The 16,063-nt window shown below is 37.7% G+C and overlaps 1 protein-coding gene across 2 annotated transcripts; it reads right to left on the reverse strand.

Annotated features, from left to right (window-relative positions):
• Nucleotides 1-215: 215 nt before the first annotated feature.
• On the reverse strand, nt 216-12,676 carry LOC108674819 (ADAM 17-like protease). Of its 2 annotated transcripts, XM_018162803.2 has the most exons (12): nt 12,486-12,676; nt 11,910-12,040; nt 10,806-10,929; nt 10,312-10,433; nt 8,721-8,868; nt 8,070-8,299; nt 7,625-7,819; nt 7,032-7,170; nt 6,090-6,746; nt 5,569-5,684; nt 5,037-5,209; nt 216-3,016 (listed from the first exon to the last, which is right to left on the reverse strand). In XM_018162803.2, exons 1-12 carry the CDS (start codon nt 12,553-12,555, stop codon nt 2,980-2,982), a joined length of 2,142 nt encoding a protein of 713 aa, XP_018018292.1. In that variant the 5' UTR covers nt 12,556-12,676; the 3' UTR covers nt 216-2,979. The 2 variants fall into 2 exon arrangements, with proteins under 2 accessions (XP_018018292.1, XP_018018283.1); XM_018162794.2 differs by having other exon boundaries at nt 216-5,209.
• Nucleotides 12,677-16,063: the final 3,387 nt, after the last annotated feature.

Genomic DNA, 16,063 nt, shown 5'->3' on the forward strand with positions numbered 1-16,063 from the left:
GTATATGGCATTTTCTTTGCTTTTAATTCTCAATCATTTGTGTCGAGAAATATTTTCAACGATAAACGGAAAGTGGCTGTAACACTGAGGCTAAACACTCCTTAGAGTCCAGCCCAGTAAACGGGTACCTACACGTGTAACGAGTGTCTCGGATATACAAAGCCATTCAAAGTAATTTAGTAAATATCTTTTGGTGTAGAGAAATAAAACTCGTCTGCAGATATACGAGGGTTTATTCACTAAAACATCTAACGATTGTGCCGCACTGTACAACGGAACAATGGTAATTATCTTGTATTTAAATCATAAACGACATACGTTAAACTGGCCGCGTTGCAATAAATATTCGGTTTTAAATGATAAAAACCTTCATAACCGATCAATCTTAACAGAGCTAATTTTTGAACGACTTAAATAATTATGCACTTCGATATGTCCTACATGGAACATATTATAAATTAAAGCTTAAATTACCATTAGACGTATTATGGAAAATACGCATACCTAAAAATGAATGTAGTATTTGAATCAATGGACTTGAATTACAGAGTGGAACATTTAAAATTTTCCCAAACTAATAAGCTTAGTTTATAAATAAAAGTAACACAATCAAAAGTAACATATATACTGCCACGGTGAGTTTGTATTTCACTATTGGGGCAATCTGAGTGTCTGTTAGACAGGTCGTGCATTAATAAAGCTAGGGTGCTAGGTCAGGATACTTGCGCTGCATTACAACTATAAACAAATCATCAACCCTTATAATCAATTACTGACAGCAACGACCAAAAACGCCTATCTAAACAGAAGTGACATTTTCCCTTATTTTAAGTCATTAAAGTACGGTAATGCGTGCATACTAACAGTACTAATGAAAAATCAAGTACATAGTACAGTGGAACCCAGGTAGTCGACAGTTTTAGGAATCGGACGAATACGCAAATTTTTTATAAAATATAACTCAGTAGTCGACGGAAATATGAAATTCGACGCGACTCCGAAAATGCCGATTTGCTCATCTAGCGCCAGTTGGTGTTAGTCTGTTGCATTTGTCACATGGTCTCTGCCCGTCGTTTATGCAGATTGCACGATATTTTGTTCACTTTATACAACAATTCAAGTGAAAAATGGGTCCCGAGAAAGAAACATGGAGATACTGACAAAAGGAAAATAATGAGAATAAAGAATTGAAAAGGCGGTCACTCAAAACCATGATATAGGAGGAAGCGTAACTGATACAGCCACAGAATATAAATTCGCAGAGAATTAATGAATGAATTTTGCCAAAAAATTCCACATTCAGATTCTAGGTGTACTTTAAGAAAAGGATTTGTTTTCCAGTGTATGGCCCTCTAACAGACACTCCTCAGTCGATCCAAAGATGTTCCTCAATATCGAAGTAAGCAGCGTTTAATGATACCGTACGCTATAGCTACTATCAAGTTAGGTCGAATATTTAAAAGGCTGTTTATTTTAGCATGTATTAGTAATTTTTTTTTCAGGAAAAAGAGCAATCATTCAATATAAATCAAAAGTTTTATAAGGAAAATTCAAGTTCGAATCAAGTTAATTGGTTTTCGATAATTTCCTTCGATTAAAAATTTATTTGAAATTTGGTCGTTTGAGAAGTCGACACTCCACATGGAACGTATTAACGTCGACATTCGAAAACCACAGAACAAAACCAAAATTTCTTCCTTCACAAACACCGAAGTTAGTTTCGTGTCACTCCATTCGTCATGCACAACGATTGCATGCTGTCACGTTAATACCAACTCGCACGCTTTCATGCTCCTTATCTTCAGGTTATCTTAAATTAACGGCATAGGAGCTCTGAAGGAATTTACCATCTCCCAATGATGGGTAATTAATTGGCTTTACTTGGCCATTTCTTTTAAAAATATGGATCATGGCAATACTCAGGCAAATGCACGTTAAATATTAAACGGTAAAAGACACTTAGAATAGAATAGAATAGAAGTGTCGGCACTGAATAAATAGGCCCATGGCGTCAGTTTGTTCAGATTTCAGTAAAAATCAAGTGAGAATCATGGGAAAACAAAATCAAGAATACGAGAATTACCCGTACATAAATAACAGGCAGAAACATAGCCTTGATGCCAGCAACTTGTAATAATTAAATCAAAGTAAACGCAAAATTTCTGGAAATTTCCCCCCAGAAGCAAATTACGATAACCAAACACCACAAATAGCAGCTCATCTTGATCCAGCTCTCCCTGTATCACTAAGAATAATTCAGTATTATTCAATATTATTTGTGCTCAGTGCTACATAATTATAGTTTGTGGACACCTATAGGGAAAAAATTTGCATGCCTTCGATATTAAATCCGTTCAAACAGATTATCTCATGAATATTTCAATTTATTCACTTAAGCTGAAGCGTGAAGAAGAATCGAAACGAGGGAAGTTAGTTCCCGGTTATAAACATGTATCTATTTCGACTTATAAACAATTAAAATTTAGTAATACTGGAGTAGTAATTCCATCAAAATACACAAAACAAACGTCTTTGTTCAAAGACAACAATATTTCATTTGATAAACACAGTCTTACATAAAATGATGGCATGAGAGCATGAGAACGGGACGCGATAAAAGAGAATTCAAGATACATGAATGTTGTTAGCTTCAGAAATTAATTCCATAACATTAATTTAAAACTCTAAGAATATATATCGTAATAGAATATGGAAAAACACTGAATCAGATGTGCTTGATTTCTACATGTATCGTATATCTATAGACTTAAAATACAAAGAATGTGGATCACGGTATGCCTACAACTATTTTCATTACAAATGACCTAGACTAGAGTATGCAGAAGATGAATTTGAATATTAGACAACACAAAATAGGATACACCACACAAAATATTTTCTCGGACATAGACCACATCAAAATTTCCGTTCCGCACAATTATTAAAGCTTTGTTAGACACACACAATACTACCTTCTTCTCAAGACCGAGTTTTCAGTGCCACTTTCGCTCTTTTTCTGCAACGATAGGAATTAAGAATTATTTCAAGTTCTTCAGAAACTAAGGAAAAGTTCACTTAGTACAATCAAACGACACATACCGTACGTTGTTATCAACAATGAGAAAGATATACGGTGTCAAGTTGGTGCATCTGATGTGAACTAGAAAAATGGCTCGAGTAACTAACTAACATTTTTTAGATTGAATGTAAAAGTAACTAACTGCAAGGAAACCAGACACAGCAGAGCACTTAGTTTTGTAAAGAATACACATCAAATTGACTGAGGCGCATAAGTGATGAGAACAATTTTAGTGTCCATTTTATGATTAAAAAGAATGGCTGCTCAGACGACTAATTATCGACAGGCTTTAGGAAGCAAACGCCTCTGATGTAATTGCGTTGCAGTTATGGTACTATTTCATGACCCGTAATAATTAAGATTTACACGGGTAAATACTTGTATTTTTAGAGGAAGTAAATAAATAATGCGATTAACGTTATTTAACGTGATCATTTAAACGCTGTTTGCCTTGCACCTAATTGTTCCATTTTTTTGAACAAGGCATACAAATGATGAATTTTGAACATTACTCAAACCTTCCACGAAGGAAATAACGATCTATAAAATACTTAAACAAGCTACTTGAATGATAATTAAAATGATAAGCTTTATGTTGAAGCTCAAAGACAATTACACTTTTAAAATAGACACTCGCCTTACATTAATTTATCTATGCTAACCATTGATAATATTTTACACGTCTAGTGCGGCGTAGGAATGTCTTGAAGTTGAGATCTCAAGTCGAAAATAATATCATAGCAGCGTCACTTTAAAAACTATATTTAAACTATGAAAAATAGTTCAACTACTTTAAAACAAAATCTTCGGACATTGACAAAACGACAAGCTTGTCAGAGATCAACAAAAAACGAAAATAACAGATTACAAAATATCTTCTATATTTTTTTAAATTAGATGCCAAAAAATCCGAGATCAACTAGGAATACCAATGCCAGGTATCGTGGTATGATACCGACCGATGGCTGCTCAAGCAATGCCCAAGCTATTTTATCAGCAATTCTACATAGCCGCCGGATTACAAATTTTGCAAGACGAAAAACTGGTTCTATTTTATAGAGGATGCGCAGTGCAAGTTACTAAGTTTAAACTAGTGAGGCATTTCCAATTTATGTAATATGAGAATGGAATTCAATAAAGAGACTAAATTTAAATAATCATTTTCGGAATCATTCAGTTTTAAACTACAGAATATAATTGCAAAAGGTACTCAAGGGCAAGCGAGTGTAAATAACCTCTTGTAGAACTATATGTGAACAAAGAGGGAAAGAAACTATTCAGGAGACACTAGGAAAGTGAATGACTGTGACAGTCCACACTTCAACGATTATGAGAGCTGCTTTAGAGAGGGCTGGCGAAATGGTGCGAGTGAGAGGGATTATAGAGGGCTTTAAAGAGGGAGACGATTGAGGGAGCTCTTTTAAAGAGGGCTGGAGAAGTGGTGTGAGTGGAGGGATCGCAGAAATGAGTAGAGAAGATTATGAGAGCTGCTTTAGAGAGGGCTGGCGAAGAGGTGCGAGTGAGAGGGATTATAGAGGGCTTTAAAGAGGGAGACGATTGGGGGAGCTCTTTTAAAGAGGGCTGGAAAAGTGGTGTGAGTGGAAGGATCGCATAGGAGTAGAAAAGTAGACGATTATGAGAGCTGCTTTAGAGAGGGCTAGCGACGTATTGTGAGGAGAGGGATAGCATGAATGGATAGAGAAGGAGACGATTAAAAGAGCAGCTTTAGAGAGGGCTAGCGAAGTGGTGTGAGTGAGGGGGATTACAGTGTGGGGTAGAGAGAGGTGGCCGTGTCTCAGCTCCCTCAGGACGATGACGCACATCCAGATTATGATGAGTGCCGCTGTTGGGTACTCGGGTACGCTTGCTTACGATCACCTTGACACTGTCATTAGGATGTATGAGCTCAGTACTGTAGTACCAGCGTACATATTTCTCATAGTTGGACCTCACTCGCCTGTCCACAAGGCTAAACACGCAGCTCGCCGGCAGCCAGATGAGCACGGACACCACGAGCACCGTGCCCACGATGTTGTCGCGTAAGAACATCAGCACGGTGTTCATGTTGATGTCTTCGATGATGTCCCAGAAGCGCTCCACCACGTCCTGAACCGTCTTCTCGCACTTGCCCTGCACAGCAAGTTTAGAAATATTTACCTTTGCATGAAATTTATTAGTGCTCAACGTGAATAATTTTGCAAGTTTCACTAAATATCCTCAGTAATACCCATGTCAAAAATTTGCTTATTTTTGAAAAAAATTGCAAAAAGTTTTATTTCTGAAAAAAATTATAAAAATTGCTTATTTGCCATGCTATTATTATTATTTTTATTTTTTTTATTCAAGCAAACAAGTGATTTTAATAAAAATTTGATTACGACATTCTTTTAATTGGCTTGAGCAAAAGGTTCTTCTTTCAGTCCCGCCTCTTATAACTTGATATTTGATATCGTACTCTTGGAAAGTAAATTCAAGCACATCCATCCTACCTCGTTACAGAAGCCGTGGATGCAAGGAGTGCCACTGGGCAGGATGTCCACAGGCTTGATGGGGAAGCAGGTGTCGTTGAGGTTCTTACGACAGCAGCGCTTGCAAGCGTTCTCAACTGCGAACACATTTTGTATTCCTTTCAAACTTGAGGATAGATTATTCACATTCACAGGTATGACTTCATGTGAATATTGATGATATAAACTTCTTAATGCCAGCTCGCACGCTTTTACGTTCCTTATCTTCCTGTTATCTTAAATTCACTTAAATTAACGGTATCGGAGCTCTGAGGAATTTACCATTCCAGTGATTGGTCAATTTACTTCAATTAGCCATTTTGTTTAGAAATTAGGAAAGGTATATAATATCACTAGAGAACCTGCTTGGAGGATTACAATGAAGCTGCAAGGGTCTAGTAAACTACAAACAAACTACCTTTACCTACAAAAAAATACGCTAATACAGTAATTGCATTTATAAATATTAACTAACATAGATCATAAATAGCAGTGTAACTCACTTGTATCACACATGCAGCTCTGCATGTGCTGCACCTCGCAGTACGGCAGACATTTGCCATCCTTGCACTCGCCCTTCTCGATGCATGGCGTGCCATCAGGCATACTCTCCGCCTTGGGGCAGGTAGCACTAGTGCCTGTGCAGCGCGACACCTTCTCACATGTGGCACGCTGAGCCTCACGACATTTGACGTTCATGTTCATGTATTGGCAGTTCTGACAGCAAGGCGAGTTCTTGTCCGAACACTTGGCGCCTGTGGTGCGCAGCTGGCAGTGCTTGTCACAGCAGGCGTCGACGTCGTCTTGTCCCACGAGTCCCGCGTCACATTCTTCTTGTCCCTCGACGCGCTGGTTGCCACAGTAAGATTCCTCGGGCTCCGTGAAACATCGTGAAGACTTCGCCACTAAAACTGACCGGATCGCACGCAGACTACAGGGCGAGAATTTCTGTGAAAAAGTGTACATGAGGTAAGACCCGCCCTGGCTGGCACCAGGGCTGCACTCAGGACGGTCAGGGTCATGCTCGCTGCCCCAGTTGTGGCCGAACTCGTGCGCCGTGACGAGGTCAGCCTCACGCGTTATCACGCGCTGTCCGTAGTGGTTGCGGGAGGAGCTCAGACCCGAGTTCAGGTACAATGTATGGCCGTTCTTGAAGTATTCTGCAGTGACGGAAATAATTGCATAGTAAGGATCATTTATCATATATAATTAATACAATCTTAAAATGTAATAGGCAAAGTCTTCAGTACCAGGAATATTCTCAGGGAAAATTAGTTATATTAAGCTTTGTTGTTTCTCATTCTATGCTGTTATGCCATATTCTTGGTCCCATATATTATAGCAGTGGTTCAAATAAGAGTAGGTACCTTATACACAGCAAAGCATATGGAGGTGCTATAAATTAGTTACAAATAAAAAAACGCGTCAACAAAGACGGCACCTACCAGGAGTGCAGATGCCGCCAACGGAGTTCCGTCTGGGAGAACCAACGTAAGCGAGGCCCAAGATGCCGCCCTCGAACTTGATGTCAGTGAAGAGATGAGCCAAGCAGTAGTCCTTGTGGCTGTACTCTCTGCTGAACACCTGTCATACGATTCATCTATAATTAACCACACCTGAACCTGTCTCATAAGCTCATGAACAGAACTTGCAAAAAATAGAATAAGGAAAATCCTCATTATAGGAATTTAATTTTTCAGTTTAAAGGAGTTTTGGGCAGTGAAACTTTCTGCAAACGTCTAGCCGGCTAACCACATTTTTATTTTCAAGTGAGGAACTCAACAGAAACCAAGTTACATTCACACTAATAATTTTTTCACAACCACATAACGATTGCTTAGTGCTTACCTTAAGAAGGTTCCTGTCGTCACAGCTGAATTTCTTAGACAGAAAAAACTATTTCACTGACGTTTGAAATGTTTTCTCAATCATCACACGATTGCTTACCTCAAGAATGTTCATGACGTCTCAGCAGACTTTCTTAAACAAAGAACATCAAGACAAAAAATTCCTTCTCATCCACCTAAAGTTTACTAACCTCAAGAAGATTCCTGACGTCCCAGCTGTCCTTCTGCATGTTGTAGTGGACCTGCGTGCTGGACACGGGCGTCCACTCCTGGTGCACCAAGATCTTCTTGATGACGAAGCCCATGCCGCGGAAGCCGCCGTTGTCGCTCTGGTCTCGCCACTCCGTGTTCTCGTATATCTTGTCCACTCTGTCGATCAGGCTGATCTGAAGATAAAATTCACGTGAATATAATAGATTATAGTTAAGACAGTACAGACACTCTGAGAATTACAAACATACAGCTTTAGTAAATTTATTTAATGTTGTAGGCTTCAATAGTCTAATGACCAGTGCTATTCTAATACTCTCATTGATCTGATAAGTCTCCTTCAGCATGACAATATCTATCAACGAAGTATAGAATTAGAACAGTACATAGAATAACGTAGATAATAAGCCAGACTGTGGTGCTCACGAGATAGTTGACGGTGCTTTTGTAGTTTGAACCGCCCATTTCCTTGAAGAACCTGTAGTCAGCCACAAGCAGGAGAGGACACCTCGTCTTGTCGCCATTGAAGTTATAAGCCTCGGCCTGCTGGCGCTTCACCCTCCTGTGGGGGCCATCCAGGGAAGCGTTGTTGAAGGATGGTGTCCACTGATGGTCAAAGGAACTTTCGTCCACGCTCTCCCATTCATCATCGGCATCTGAAGATTAATTAATTCCAGCTTAATCCCAGGCAGAAGGCTGTGCTTAATGACATACATCTTTGTCTAATCAGTTTTGCAAGAGCACTCATGCACATTTTAACACTACTTAACTTGACTGTATCCAAGCTCATTGCACACTAAAAATGAACGCTACTTACCGTTTTATTCGATTCAACAAGTTTACAAGCAGTGATCAAATACATAAACGTTCATGTCATATCACAACATAACACATTATGTACCCAAGTAGATCACTATAGGCACACATTCTACTCGGACGGAAATTCCTGATCCAAAAAATTATATTTCTCAAACTAATAACACCATTCACATTAACTTGATAGCTTATGAATACAGTCTAAATTACACCAATGGCTTCATTGTATTCATAAGCTATTGTTGTAGTCTCAGAACTAACCTGTTGTTTCATTGCCCTCTTTGATGTAATCCATGAGCTTTTGCTTGCGTCCCACCACTTCAGGATCGTCCCAGGAGTGCAACACGTCCGACGCGCGGTACACGATGAGGTCGTCCGGGTCCGCGTTCGGGATGTGTCGCCACGATGGCTGTAACGATGGAAATTATAAGCAGGGTGCCAATAAAAAGCACATGGAAGGGCAAAAAACAAAAATCCATTAATTATCAGAAATAAGTTTCTTCTATTTGAAACACAACTCCTCGCACTGGCAGATTGGGCATTCCGTGATTTTTTTTAATATGATTCAAGCTCAAAATTAACCTAACTCTAGCAATCAATGCTAGGAACTCGTTCTTTAACACAATATTTTTTTTTTATTCAAAATCAGCTATTTTTGGAACTGTTGGCATAAGTAAAACGTAAAAAACGGCCCATAACGGTAAGCACACAGTGGTATGCAGATATTCATAATAAATAAATGAGAAAAACTGCAAAAAAAAACAGCAATGACAGTAAAATTGAATAATAAATGACCTCTTGATATCTAAGTGACCAATCTTGAATGATAAATGAGTAAAAATTGCAGAAATAATTATAGGAATGATTTTTTAACAAGATAAACCCAATATGCTATTTTATTTACCTATTTAAACTAGGTAAACAACATACATTTTAATTATTTAGAATACAAATTTTGAATTGATTGATTCCTGTTCAAACACTTTATTTTATAAACCAACATCCATGTAATTAAAATAAAGCTAAATAAGAAAATTTTTTGATACAATTTTGAGAGGAAGCAAGGAATGCAGACTATCTAGCTCCTGCTACACAAGTCAAGCAACCGGCACCTCACTTGAGAAACATAACACAGAACAATCATGAGCTCTCCTAGTACTCGAGGCTATGTCAAAAATAGAAAACATTGCTAAGTATTCCCATTTATCACTTAAGTATCAAAGTTTAACATCAGGCAACTTCGGTAGCAACAGAGGATATAAAAAGCTAATTAGTAGGGATATATCTATTATGAAGATCAGGTGATAACACTTCTGAATGCTACATGTTATCGATTGTATGAAACTGAGTAAACATTGTTGAAATAATTATACGATTCGTTTAATATAAAAAAATATAATATAATATTTAATTTATATGTGAACAACATATACATATTAATTATTTAGAATAAAAATTTTGACATGGTTGATTCCTATTCAAGCACATTATTTTATAAACAACATCCATGTAATTAAAATTGGAAGCTAAATAAAAAAATCCTTTGACACAATTTTGAGAGGAAGTCAGGAATGCAGACCATCTGGCTCATGCAACACAAGTCAAGCCCCCGGCACCTCACTGGAGAAACATAACACAGACTAATCATGAGCTCTCCTAGTAATTGAGGCTATGTCAAAAATAGAAAACATTGCTAAGTATTCCCATTTATCACTTAAGTATCAAAGTTTAACATCAGGCAACTTCGGTAGCAACAGAGGAGAGGAATACCTTCTCTATTATTTTAAGGATAAACTCCACTAAAACTAATGCAAAAATTTATACAAATTAATTTTTGAGGTACATGGCGAACCTCAATGTGGTATGACTCGTCAGGGGTGTGGATGGTGGCCGTGAGTCGGCCATCTTCCAAATGAGCCGTCACTTCAGACGACTGCTCGCCATAGACGCGCCCTTCGAGGAACCCATCGTGATCTGTAATTGAAATCAAGACATAAGTGGGCAGCTAAGAATCGGCAAGCTGTAGAAATAGCTAAAGAGAAGTTTGAATGTTTAAAAGCTTATTTTGCATAACCGAGATATGGGATGAAATTCCTGTAATTCTTTACTGTTCTGTTCTAATTATTTCTTTCAATTGTATGGATTGAATAGAAACCTTATCTCCAGCTGAAAACATGTATCACATACAATAACCACAGTGATCTGGACTGTTCGTCAGAATGTACATTATTTTGGGATCGTTAACATAAACATGGTCATTAGCGTCAAAATAAACATGGAAAATCTCGTAATACAGTAGTTGAAGAACACCAGATATTTACTAATGTTAACAGCAACACAACTCACCAATATCAATACGCTTCTCGACGCCATTACCGTCTACAGCATATGCATTGAAGTGTGGGCCCAGCAGCCCGCTCCTTCTGTTCAGCACCAATCGGAACTGACGTCCAAACGCGTTAAATTCCAGCTGAAATAGAAATGAAACATTGTTAGAATAAGCAATGTAAATTATAGGACAATTGAGAAGCCAAATATGAGAAATGTACAAGGAGTTTAAAACTAAAATAAAATACTTAAAAAAACTTAAAGTATTTTATTTTCTCCTTTTTAGTCCGTTGCTACACATGAAAAACGTTGTTGCGAGCCAATTTACTTGCCTTGACGTACGTATCGATGATACGCAGCGTCAGCGCCTGCTCTTCTATAACGTCAGCGCCCGCACGTCATACTATATATATATACTATTTAAATATACTTTACTCATTTAAGCTAATTTAGGTCTCTAATTGCAAGTTTTTATGATTGTATCTGAAATTGTTAGGCGAAAATAGCCTGCATGCCGAATTTCAGATCTCTAGAGCAATCAGAAGTGGGCTAATTTTCGTTGTCAATTTTAACAACAAACAAACAAATGCAAAGCTAAGCTAAGAAAAACTTTTTAAAATTGCATTTCAACCATTACCAAAAGCCGAGCTGATGACATTAATGAAATTAAAAACTCATTTTGAGATGCCAAATTATTTGACAAGCAATAAACAAAATCATAAAAATTAGGAAACAATTGACAAATAAAGATGCAACAGACAGTTTAGAGTGAATCTAAATTTTTGTGGCATAAGTATTCAAAGTATACCGTATACATATGCACATAAATGCAAGTTTCTTTGAAGGTCAGAGAGTATATACCGGTATATATTTTTTAAATTAGTAACAATTTTTGTAGCAATTTTCTCAATTCAGTACCTAAATTAGGCTTCTGGTAGGGCTTGAAATTTCAAATATGAGGTTTACATGTGACATTATATTATAGTTTACAATTTTTGGGATATTGAACATTCAACTTATACCTAATTATACATATATACACATAGATAACAAATGAGCTCACAATATTTAAAGAGATAATGCAACCATTATTATGGTTTGAAAAAAAAAGTGGATAAGCACCTCTTTAATGGAGTTGAGTTTGTTGGCACTGAAGTTGACGCCTCTCTTCACAATTTTATGCGTGTTCCTTAACTGAGCAGCATTGATGGTTTCGTAGTAGCGGAGATTGGGATGGGAATAGCTAGACCAGCCTGTAAATGAAGCATTATATTAGTTTTGAGCGAAACAAAAATAATAAAGATAGTATAATATGAAAGGGTACATGCCATTTTTTTGTAAAAAAAATTGTGCTCAATCCAAAGTCTACAAAACTGAAGTTTTTACACATACATTACAATTGGAAACTATTTCAGAGAAATTAAAAATTCTTGTGTGGAGAATCTAGGTTTTTTTTTACTATATATGCCATCTCACATGTAATTAAATTGGCTCTAGGGTCTAATTACAGCAGTAAACCTGAGCCATACCACTACCACTATTGCTTGTATGATATTCAATAATTTTGTACAACTCATTTCTACTGATTTATGACAATTTATTTTCAATACTTCAAAAATTGAGATATGATCTACAAACTAATGAATTAAAAAAATTGACAGCCAAATATTTACATGAATGTCACCAGTAACTACTTACCAAATGCATATCCATGACTGCAGAACACTAAGAATAATGAAAAGAAATAGACCAATCTAACTTCCATCATAACTCCTATTTATTAGTCAATTCTGGACTTGATGATAGCATGAGACTGAATAACCAAGAGCAATGGAAAGACGAAATTAATTCAAGCTTAATTATGTAGTATATATACTATATCTGTATCAGGCTGTTGTAGAAAAAAATTATTAATACATGATGCTTTGTAAATTTTGACCACAGCCAAATGATGCATACTACTGAAACATAAGTTAGTGCTAGAAGTTACTATATATTCTCCATTAGCTAGAGATATATATTGACCTGGTAGTCATGCAGCCTACTGAAAGAGTTTCTGATTCAATTTTTAGTTATAGTATACATGTTTTGGTATCAGCTGTGATGATTTTGAGCAGGTTTAATAAAGTGGCAGCAATGACATCACTGAACAATAGGTACTCAATGTCATAACTTCACAAAGGAGAAGGTCTTCTTTCCAAGCCATCACTGGATTTTGGAGCCATGAATTCATGAATTTATAAGCTGTGACTCCCTTGTCAAGCTGTGGAAAGCCATTTTCGATGCACAAACTCATTTGCCAAACTGCAAACTCATTTACCAAGTTTTGCACATATCTATGCCAAATCTATAACTTTACCTTAGACATGCCAACAAGAATATTTGTCTCCACTTGAGAATCCATTGACATATTTTAAAATTTTGGTCAAACAATTAAGATTTAAGTTGTATATAATACAGTCTGACATCAGTAACATTAACACAACAACATGATCATGAACATAACATTTTAGGTGCAGTTATTGTACAGAATATTTTGGCAAGAGCAGGGTACTGAAGTGCAAAAATTTAAAATATCATGAATTGACAATTCTTAAATTGTGATATTTTTGATCTACCAAAATACATGACTTAGGAGTTTGGAGCCACACAACTTGACACAAGGCAATGGTGAATTATCAATGTGGACCTGGTATGGATTATAATGAATCTATGAAAGCAGCTAATTTGTATCATCAGGAGGATTTTCAAAAAGTTGTAGCCTGTAGCTCAAGCCTATTTATTTCAGGGAAATTTAATGAAGAAAGTGCAGGCAACAATATGACATTTTCCCCGTTTTGTTTTTAAAAAGATTAGGCAAGGGGCCTTCAAATCATTGGAAATTTGCTTCAAGCATAGGCTTTTTTGTCTCATTCATAAGGATTTTTCCTAATTTTTCAGAATAACGATGCAGGTACTATCTATACTAATTCAAATGGTTGTCAGCCTAAATGTGGGCTATAGCAGAGACATATGCATGAACTGATCATGTTATCAGGTTGCAAATTTGTATTATCTGGCAGTAGCAGAAGTTTGTCGAATCAGAGGCAAAATAATAATTAATTGGGTGATTTAAAAACTAGCAGGTATAGCACAATTTTTCTTATTTGTCATTGTAGGAAATGGAAAAAGGCAATGAGAGGAAAAAAATTAGCTAGATTCACATGTGTTTTTTACTTTTTTATGCAATTTACAGGTGGCTTCTGTCCAATTTTCCACTCTGACTTTGGCCACTAGTGGCTTATGGCCAGGCAGCCACGGATGTGCACATGTTTGTCTATGCAGACGACATCACTATTTTCTCATGATATCACAACTACAAGATTGCAGAACAGCGTATACCATTCCTACAACAGATACACGACTGGACTATCAGAAACAACCTCCAACTAAATGCATCCAAAATCACAGCCACACTTTTCACACCTGAACCTGCTGAATACATGGAAAATACTAAACCTCACCATAGACAATAACACAATTCCTACCATTACACACCCAAAAATACTAGGAATCACATTTGACCCAAAACTAAACTTCAATACCCACATCCATAACACACAAGACAAAGCACCTAAAATAATAAAAATTCTAAAATCTCTCACATCAACAAACTGGGGAAAACAAAAAGAAGTCCTACTCACCACCTACAAAACTATACCACAACCTATAATAGAGTATGGCAGCAACATCTGGTCCCCCAACCTAGCACAAACTCACACAAACAAACTACAAACAATCCAAAACACAGCACTCTGCATTGCAACAGGTTGTACAGCTGATACTAACCAAAGTCACCTACACACAGAAACAAAAATGCTGCCAATAGACCAGCACCTTAGACTCCACACATCCCAACTAAGACTAAAAGCTCAAGCACCGACCCACCCACTTCACACTCATACTCAACCTTACAACCCACCCAGACTCATGAAACAAACAGTTTTCATAAATAGAAACTACCCACTAACATACTCATAGAACCAGATCAAGCCACAACAGATACACTAAACAGACACAACTTCACAAGAAACAAATACACACTACAATCACAACTAACTACATAGACAACCTACCAAATAATGCTGTACTTTTGGCACCAGCTCCGGCCATAGACCCTTCAGAAACCCAATTTGCCAATTACCCAGACACACACGCCGAGCACTAACACAACTCCAATCTCCGTACAAACAAGACCCCCCTACTACTACTAGGCTACTACACCAATACCTACACAAGATAGATCCAGTCACACATCTGTCCCCTCTTTGTCCACTCTGTCATAGACATGAACACAACACCAACCACCTGTTTGGCTGCTGGAGCTGGTCATGCCCTTGTCGCCCCTGGTTTTGTGGAGCTCTCCCATTGAGGCGGCAGGGCTGCTGCCCTGCTGGCGCGCTGGGGAGAGAGGTTGGGCTGGCCGCAGGAATGGGTGTAGGCCCCGTCCCGCATTTGTCGTGGGACGGGGAGGGCGAACAACAACAACAAAATCATTATTATAACGTATGACAAAAGTGACAGAGATCACTAAGTCAGAGCCAGAGACTCAAAGTCAGTGAGCAACTCATGCTACGTGACGCATGAGTGGCTCATTTTTTGACACATTTTTTCTCTGCATGGCATGAGTCATCATGCATAGTCACAAACCACAGATTTTTTAGAATCATTCATTTTTAATTTTCTCATTTAATCCTGATTTAAACCAATTTCTTATGTATGATAATGCAGGTATCCAGGTCCAGGATAGCCTACTTTACTGGTCTACATATAGGACTTAAAAATGAACTTGAGCTCGGCCTGAGGGAGAGTCGAAAAAACTCACTGCTTTGCCACTAACGGTGACTAACCCAACTCAGTAAACACAGAAAAATGTGTGAAAAAAATTACTTGGAATTCAAATTTTCAAGCTGGTAGGTAATTTTGTAATTGAATTTGAAGGATGGATGATCTTGCTCAACTTGATGGTTTGAGCAAGATCAAGTGTGTCAAGTTGACATTTCAGCAGCTCAAGTGTCAACTTCAAGTTAAGAGCTTCCAACGACCAACTTCCCATATGGACCTATTATGGGGGGAGGGGGTGCTGCCCCCCCCCCATATGGGAAATTGGGAAGAATTAGATCGTGCACCCCACATATCAGATCGTGCACCCCGGGTGCACGATCTAATCTAGCTAGTGGGTTTCTTCTTCTTTTCCGGGTGTCCACGCTGGGTGGACTTAAAGCCACAGGACAACC

The sequence above is a fragment of the Hyalella azteca genome, unplaced genomic scaffold (assembly GCF_000764305.2).
Source record: "Hyalella azteca isolate HAZT.00-mixed unplaced genomic scaffold, Hazt_2.0.2 contig11184, whole genome shotgun sequence".
Classification (NCBI taxonomy): Eukaryota; Metazoa; Arthropoda; class Malacostraca; order Amphipoda; family Hyalellidae; genus Hyalella; species Hyalella azteca.